General features: G+C 44.9%; 1 protein-coding gene across 1 annotated transcript in view; it reads left to right on the top strand.

The window, feature by feature from the left end:
• Nucleotides 1-6,267, top strand: part of Htr3b (5-hydroxytryptamine receptor 3B) — a 43,487-nt gene extending 37,220 nt beyond the window's left edge. Inside the window, exons 7-9 of the mRNA XM_087212037.1 lie at nucleotides 1,730-1,940; nucleotides 2,078-2,260; nucleotides 2,930-6,267. Of these exons, the coding sequence (XP_087068163.1) occupies nucleotides 1,730-1,940; nucleotides 2,078-2,260; nucleotides 2,930-3,165 (630 nt within the window). The 3' untranslated portion in view covers nucleotides 3,166-6,267. The remainder of the gene's footprint in view (nucleotides 1-1,729; nucleotides 1,941-2,077; nucleotides 2,261-2,929) is intronic.
• The last annotated feature ends 2,777 nt before the right edge of the window (nucleotides 6,268-9,044 follow it).

Raw genomic sequence — 9,044 nt, forward strand, 5'->3', positions numbered from 1 at the left:
CATTGTTTGAGTAAATGCATCCAGCACTCTACCTCACATGTAGAAAGCATTCTATTGTTAGGAAAATCCAAGAATTGAGATTCTAAGCATTATTCACCTAAATCCAGTAGCAAAGAGCCTAGGATGTTCATTTATTTGATAAACATTTATTGAATACCTACTATAAGAAAAGTCTTAGGGCCAGGGATTTAGCTCAGTGGTTTCGCCATCTGCTGCGCAAGTGCAAGCACCCGAGTTCGATCCCCAGAACCAAAAAAAAAAAGAAAAGCCTTATTTTGCTTCTTGGAACATCATCACCACCCTGGAGATGGAATGAATCGAGGGTTCACAGTCCAGTGGGAGAAGCAGCTCAGCTATGTATTTCCTGGTTTCTTTTTAGGAAGGATGAGAAGAGTAGGCATTTCTTAAAGGCATTTTCCTATCACTATCCCATAGTGATATATAGATATAGATATAGATATATATATATACACAGCTATAAAACATGGCAATAATAATAGTGATTTTATGAGACTCAAATTCCAAGCTGCAAACACTGCTCAGAGCTCTGTACGGACCAATAGTACAGACTAAGGGGGATAACTTCAGTTTGCTCTTCTCTAGGGGAACCCACATCCACTTTCTCCTCCCTTCTCTGTGCTCCTGGAGACTGAGCTGGGGCCTGCAAGATGGGATCCTTGGTCATGGAAGAAAGGGTCAGGAGTAGTGACAGGAAGTTGCAAGGGGTTGGGGGGTGGTCACTGCCAAACTGGTTGTGTTCCTAGGAGCAAGCCACAGCTCTTGCCTGTCTGCACAGCCTTCTCGCTCCTCAGGTCTGGACTCTACTCCTAGCCTTTGGCCCCTTCAGGCCTAAGGATAATATCTACTCACTCAGTCTGCAAAAAGTCCTGGAGTATTAATCTTCTTTTAGGGAGTGGGGGGACTGGAGATTGAACCCAGGACCTTCACACTGAGCCATATCACTGGTCCTTTTTGTTTGTTTGCTTGCTTGTGTGTTTTGAGAAAGGATCTTGCTAAGTTGCCCAGGCAGGGCTCAAACTTGAGATCCTCCTACCTCAGCCTCCCAGAGTGCGGGGATTACAGGCATGCAGCACCAAGTTCAGCCCTGCTGTTCTTGTGGTTACTTTATACCACGTCCACATCTTGCAAAGAGTCTTTTTATTGAGCCCACCTGAAATTTACTCATTTTACTGTGCTATGTGTTCCTGCTGAGACTCTGATAGATCTCCCAATCCCAAGGAGCTCACATGCCAAGAAACAAGAAAAGTAACCAGAAAATAATACACAATAATTTTGCATAGTAAGTGGTTTAAGAAAATGAAGGTTTTGGGTTTTAAGGTAGTTTTGCACCAACTGTGTGCATTTGGACAAGTAATTCAACCTGTTTGAATCTCAGTTTTCTTGTTTGTAAAATGGAGCCAATAACAAAACTCAGCCCTTAAAGTTGTGAGGACTGACTAGGATAAGCATGTGAAACACTTAGTCTAATGCCAGGCACAAAAGTGATAAATAAATAACTGCTTCTTATTGTAACTATCAATAACATTAACATTAGCTTTTGTAAAAGTTTAAAGGACAGTTTTCCTTTTTTCTAAACCACAAAATAACCTCAAACATATTCCCAAGATAAACTACACAGAAAAGTACTGAGACTTAAGGGAATATTCCTGGCTGTGGCCAAACCCTAGTCCATCGGCATAGATTCAGCAGAATCTTTTTCCCTGGCCAGGTGGTGATTCGAAGACGCCCCCTGGCCTATGTCGTGAGCCTGCTGATTCCCAGCATCTTCCTAATGCTTATGGACCTGGGGAGCTTCTACCTTCCACCCAACTGCCGGGCAAGGATTATATTCAAGACCAGTGTGCTGGTGGGCTACACTGTCTTCAGGGTCAACATGGCTAACGAGGTGCCAAGGAGCACAGGGAATACCTCTTTGATTGGTAAGCAGCCTCAAGACCACATGACACCCATCTTACACTGGTCCTGCCAGAGACCTGTGTTGCCTTTCAGATTAGAGGAGGGGGAGGCCTGAGTCTCTGGCTAACTCCATCTTTCCTATTCTGTTGTCTTCCCTCAGGTGTATTCTTCACAGTCTGCATGGCCTTCTTGGTTCTCAGCTTATCTAAATCAGTCCTCTTGGTCAAATTCCTCCACAACGGACAGTGCAGTGGGTGGGAACAGCCCCTCTTGTGTCTTCAAAGGGATGCCGATGCTGATGAACCTAGAGTGGACCCCCGGGCCCAGTGTGCTGGGGTAACAGGTTTGTGAGAAAGCTTGAGCTCCCTATCCTGCCTTGCTTTATCACTCTGGGCACCAATGCCGACTGGAAAAGCACCAGGCCTTGTGGTGGATTATGTGAAGAACCTGAAACACCTGCTTCTTAGTCCCTGTGCAGCATTTTATTTTACCTCTCTAGGGACTAAAGGTCACTTTCTGCTGGAGGTCATTTTAGCTTGAAGATCAGGTCCTCTGTTACTCCTAGCTTGTTTAATTTTCCAGTTTCAACTAATTACCTAGTGATTGAGCCACTGATTCCTCTGACATGGAATCTCTCTCCTCTCCCCTCTCCCCTGGAGAGGGGTTGTATATATTGGAGTTCCAGTTCCTTAATTTTAAAAAGCATATGAATCATCTCAGCCTCTAAAACTCCAAGTGAGTAACTGGGGCTGGTCCCCAGCTCAGCAAATCTCCTAGGTGAATCTCACCTATACACACCCTGCTTAGACAACACATTTCTACCATGTGCTCCCGGCCTTCCTTCAGCACAGCCATGCCTATCTAAGCAAGGAAGGCAAGAGTCCCTGACCCCAACCCCAACCCACTGCCCAGTGTTGCCCACAACCTCCCTTGAAGGCCATCAGCTTCAAGGAAAAGTTCAGGCTGGCTTTGTTAGCCTTTGGCTTACTTAGTGTTTTGCTCTATCATGCAGAGTCCCCAAGTTATCAAGACCAGCAGGCCCAGCCAGGGACCCTAAAGGAAGTCTGGTTCCAGCTTCGATCCATCAACAACTACCTCCAAACCCAGGACCAGATGGACCAGCAAGATGTTGAGTGGCTGGCTCTCCTGTACCGCTTTGACCAACTGCTCTTCCGAAGCTACCTTGTCATGCTGGGGCTCTATACTGTCACCTTGTGTTCTCTCTGGGTTCTGTGGAGTGGCTTGTGAAAACTGAAACCGCTGGGCTTAATCACCATGCTGTCATAGCACCTAGGGCAGCTGAAAATATTTCTGAGGGGAGACAGAAGGGGGAGCAATGGTGGTTAAGTTTAAAAGCTTCCCACCCACCTCCTTTGCCTCTTTTCATTGAGTCCAAGAACACACCCTATGGACAACAGAGGATCCAGGAATAACCTGTTCAGGATGAAAATGTGTAAATAGAACAAGGTATACAGTAAAGAGTAAGGCTTCACTCACCAGGAACCTAGAAATCTCCTTCATAAAATTCCTAGTTACAGGCACGCTTACATGCATGCTTAAACAGTTGTTTAACAGCATATGTATGATCACTCCATCTCCCCGTTCTGCCTTTGTCATTTATTTAGTCTTTCACTCAACAAAACCTTTATTGAGTGTTGATTAAGAACCAGGAATTATTTTCGACACACTAGAGAATAGAAAATAAGTCAGTCACAGAGTATTCTCCACTTGATTTGATTCCCATAGTCTCCCTTGAGTCAATCAGAACACAAAACTCCTGTTATATATGTACCTTTTGAAGCTCTTGTTCCCACTCTTCCAGTTGAGACATTGACTCCATCTTCCTTCTGTGCCATGGAGAACCCGGGTGCTAAGGCTTCCAGGCCCAGTCCAGCACAGCATTTATTAAGCCCACACTATGGGGAAGGCACTGATCTGGGGGCATGGTCCTTAGATTCAAGGGATTTACAATCCACTGTCCTTGTACTAGTCAGCTAGGGCTACTAAGTAAAATGCTGCAGACTGAGCCACAACTTGAACAAACAGAAATTTATTTTCTTGTTATTCTGGATACTGGAAGCCTGAGATCAAGGTGCCAGCAAACTTGATTTCTTCTGAGACCTCTGTCCTTGGCTTGTAGACTGCTACCTTCTCCAGGCATCTTCACATGGTCCTTCCTCTATACCTGTGTCCAAGTTTCCTCTTCCTATAAGGACACCAGTCATATTGGATTAGGGCCTATCCTAGTGCCTCCATTTAACCTTAACTACTTCTTTCAAGACTTTGTCTCCAGATGCAGTCATATTCTGAAGCATTAAGAGTTAGATTTTGGGGTCGGGGATTTAGCTCAGTGGTTTCACCGACTGCTGCGCAAGTGCAAGGACCCGAGTTCAATCCCCAGTACCAAAAAAAGAGTTAGATTTCGGAGGGACATGAATCACTCCATAACTCACAGGCAATTGTGGAGACTTGGCAAGTCCAAAATCATCAAGGCAGACCAGCAAGCTGGAGACAGGAGGAAAGCTATAAGTTTGAGTCCAGAGGTAGTCCATTGGCAAGATTCCCTTTTCTGGGAGTTTTAAAACTAAGGTCTTCAACCAATTGTATGAAGCCTGCCCACATTATGGAGAGTCACTCATTCTACTCAAAGTCTACTGATTTAAATATTGAACTTATCTAAAAAAATACCTTTACAGAAACATCTAGGACTGACCAAAGACTGAGTCCTTCACCTAGCCACAGTGGTGCATGAAGTCCAGCATCGTAGTCCTGATGGCTCCTTAGCATTCCTTCTTGCCACAGACACTCATTCAGAAGGAGTAGAAGAGTCCGATCACCTGGCACTGAGGAACTAATCAACTCTGGCCCAGATTCTCCAGTAACCAAGTCTATAGTAATTATCCTATCTCATGTCAGTTCCAGTGATCTCAAGCCTGAATTATAAGGTCAGAATTCAAGCCTTTCACAAGATATCCTTCCCTTTTATTTGACTTTCTTGGTTTCTCACTGTTTCCTACCACAGTATTCAGTGCAGTCAAGCTAGCCTGCTTCTGATCCTCCTCGGGAAGGGTTTTTCCAGCCAAGCCTCTACTTCTATTTGACATATTCTTCTTTTGCTTCACCAGTCTCTATATCAACTCTGTCTCAGAGCCCCGCTCAAAACAGCCTTATTCTCCCACCATTTTCACCTGATCACCCCTGGTTTCTATCTTTGTTGCTGCATTAACTTATATCTTTCTTCTTTTGAATGTTTTATAGCCTCTTTTTATATGTATGTGTGTGCATGCGTGTGTGTGTGTGTGTGTGTGTGTGTGTGAGAGAGAGAGAGAGAGAGAGAGAGAGAGAGATGTCATAAAGACCACACATTACAGTAGTTGCACTGTTTTCTCTTTTTAGTTTAGCCCCCATTTCCGCTCAGGTGTGTGGCATTTTGCCTATGATGATTTTGCAATAGCAATAGCAAAGCAACTCATTCTAGCTTGCTCCTGACAGTGGACATGTATCTGGTGTGTTTCCGCAAGTCTGAGGGATAAAATCTACTCAAAGTCAGATACCCAGTTCCTGGGCATCTGTGTACCCCATCTGCAGGGTAGTCTTCAGAAGGCTGGTGGGCACAAGGACACAGTGGGCTGTGAGACAATCACCAGGCCCAGTGCTGCCAAGACAAGACACAAAAGTCCTAAGCTGTTTGCAAGGAACTTTTTCGGGCACTAAAATTGCTTTTTAAAAAAATCTTCCCCCCTTCTCCCCCTGAAGAAATAGAATTTAAATTCAAACAGCCTTTACCTGCATCCTCCCTCTCTCATTACCTCCCAGTTAGTGCTCGACGCCAATTGTCCATGAAATTCCACTGCTGCTGTTAATGAAATGAGGAACATAAGAAGTTTGTGAACAGGAAGTATCCATGCAAAGCTCCACCTGTTTCCTTCTTCACTTCCTATTTTCTACCAGCAGCCTCCTCTGCCATGCCGTGCTCAGTTAGTTTCTATATTGATTTTGGCTTTCTTACTTCCTCCCCCAGATAATAGAGAGGGAAAGGAGGGAAAGAGGAAAAGTCCTGCAGTGAACACTTTGCTATTGTGTCTCCCTCATTCCTGACTGCTTATTGGAAAGAGTACCAGATTCACATTCAGGAGACCTGATTCTGGCCCTAGTTTCATCACTATTTACTCAGAGGAACTTGAACTTAACTTCTCACACTTCTATCTACTTTATCTGAAATTGAGGCTGTTAAACTTACTCTATCCATATCACAGAGTGTATGAGATCAAAATCAAGCAAAGTATTTTAGAGCATTTTGAAAAGCAAGTAATGTATCACAAAATAAACAAAAGACCTGTCTGCTATCAATTATGAATTCTTGTCATCAGTCTTTGGTGTGGGGTCTGACTTCTAGCTACCTCTACCAGAGTCCAGCTATGGGCTGTGGTTCTCTCTAGTAATGTAAGTATAAATATACTAGGCCTGGCCACTAAGTGGATGCCTGCTGTTTCATACCAAGTGGTTCTGATCTCCACTGGCAGCCAAGAACTCACTCTGAGCCTCAGGGTCAGTCTGCAGCCTGAAGCAATGACATTATTAACACGAGATACTGCAGACCTCCACCTGGAATAGTGCTTTATGCCATGGAAGGAGCATGATTGCCAGCAGCCCTTATTTACAGAGCAGCTTTAGCTCAGCTCCTCCAAATGTTTACACATTCCATGGTTCCTGTTTCATAGAGGAAGGAAACTGAGGAACAAAGCAAAAATGGGACTCTCCCAGCTGTGAATACTCCTACCATCTGCTGTTTTCCAGAATGTAGGAGGTAGTTATAAGGTACTTTTAACATTCACTGAGAAATCACAGTTCTAGTTCTGGGGGCTCCACTGGCATCTAGAATACAGAGATGATTATCCAGCTAACTTTCAGTTCATCATAATACCTCAAGATAACGTTTTTGTTGTTGTTTTTTAACTGTATACCCTTTTATTGGTACATTTTAGGTATACAGTATAATGACATTCATCATTGGAAATTTGCACCTTTACATAATCTCTCTTGATTCTTATTTTTCCCCCTTCCCCTGCCCTCCCTTAAACCCCTCCATCCCTCCCTATTTACAAAGACTTTGTTTCCTTTTTTCATTTTCTCATATTAATTCCATTCCCTTCTTTCCTTTCCCCTACCCCTCCCACCAAGATAATTTTTAAGTGCTACCATGACTGCCTCCCAAAGCCTCCCTAGCCCTTTGTACGTATTACAAATAACCAAATGCTGGGGATCAAACCTAGAGCCTCACACATGGTATACAAGCACTCTGTGACTGAGCTACGTTCCCAACCCCTGGTGTCTCCCTTTCCTACCAAGATAATCCTTGCCACCTTCTATAGTTGTCTGAGAGGAGCAGGACCCATGGTGGTAAAAGAAGCTGAGCTTCTCAACTCTTAAATACTTATGACATAGCAAGTCACCCATGTCTTGACTTTGAACCTGTGTGGGTCAGAACCAGAAAGCAAAGGAAAGAAGGCCATGAGGGGAGCCAGCAGGAAACTTGCAGATGGAGTTAGCCATTCTCCCACCTCAGGCTCAAGGCTTCCCCAAATCCTCTCACTTCTCAGAGATCCAATTATGCATGTACAGCAAGGTTAGTAGAAGCAGATGGAGTTAAATTTTACCATACCCTGTGGCTCTGAGGCTCCTGGAACACTTCAGAGCATGCTTTAAGGCAGAGTTCCTCCGCCAATCATTGGATGGTGGATGGCCATCCCAGTGCAGAGAGCCCAGTTCTTTCCCCACCAGCAGCCCCAACTTGTGCCCTGAGGCCCCATCTTGTCACCTCCCTATCAAGCTCAGTCTAAATTCCCTGTTCCCCAGCTCAGACTCCACCTCAACAGCCAGAACCTGTCAGTCCTGAGTTATTTACCTGCTGAGACAGTAGTAAGAGCTTCATAATTAGCCGAGCACCAGCATGGAGGCTTTTATGAGCTGCCACACCCCTCACCACACTCTGGTGTCCGTAATTGAAATGACCCACACCAGTGATTAGATTAGGGGGCTGAAGAAGCCCAGCACGCCACCCCTAGCTCCCTCCCCCGGCTATGGGGAGGTGATGTAGTTAAGTTTGTGCTTCATTTGGCAGAGGCCATAAAGCAGGAATTGCAGCTAGGCTTTCTGCAGGAGCTAGAAGGCACTGCTGGGTGGTGGGCAGGCTCCGTGGCAACCAACAGACTCCAGGTTTGTGGGAGGAGGCTGGTGCTCCCCTTTTCTTGCCTTCTGTACCTCTCCAGCCTAGTGTTGGGCTCCAAAGACAGGGGGACCACAGGGGCCTAGCAGGATTATCATCCCTCCTGGAGACCAGGCTGCATGTGGATAGCTAGCCTATGATCAGTCCCTGCTTCTGGTCACCTGCTTATGCTCGTTGGAAAGCACCAGGCTGAGAGAGAGGGAATGCAAGTACTATTGGCAATTATTTTCTCCCATTTCCCTGTCCATTGTTGGCTTCCCAGGTCTCTATAAGTTCTAGCTTTCTTTTCTACCCTAGCCCCATCCTCCTGTAGCCTTCTCCCCCAACCCAGCCCATCGAGCACCAAGAGCAAATTTGGCCTCATTGTGCAATAGCTGAAGCTTGTCTAAGTTTTTTCTCTCTCTTCCCTCTTCCCCACCCACAGCTACACAGCCACTTGTGTCACCACACTGCCCAAAGGACCCCTCACTGTATGCTCATTTGTCTCCAAAACTAACTTTCCAAACTCTGCACAAAACAGATCTGAGCTCTTCCTCCTGTGCCAATTTCTACACAGTCACTTATTGCTAACAACCATTTGGTAAAGCAAGTTCATGCCAAACTTTCAATCTAGGGTATGTGTACCCACCGAGGGGCTCAGTAGTGTGCCAGGTACACTCAAAGCCCCAGAATGAGCATGATTCCTTTTCTAGAGCATTAGTTTTACTCAACAATGTGTTCTCAGAACACTTGTTTAATTTCCTATGGAAATAAATACCAATATATTTTGGTTAAGAAGTAAAAATTTAGAATGAACTTTAAAAGTGAAACTTTAGACTTCATGGAATGAGAGAGGGTAAATTTGGCTCTGCCCATGCTTTAAAGTAGTGTATTAATAGAAAACTTGAGGTGTAGACAGTAG

This window comes from Heterocephalus glaber, unplaced genomic scaffold, assembly GCF_053883595.1.
Source record: "Heterocephalus glaber isolate CG9 unplaced genomic scaffold, H.glaber_assembly_v1.0 deba00001429, whole genome shotgun sequence".
Classification (NCBI taxonomy): Eukaryota; Metazoa; Chordata; class Mammalia; order Rodentia; family Bathyergidae; genus Heterocephalus; species Heterocephalus glaber.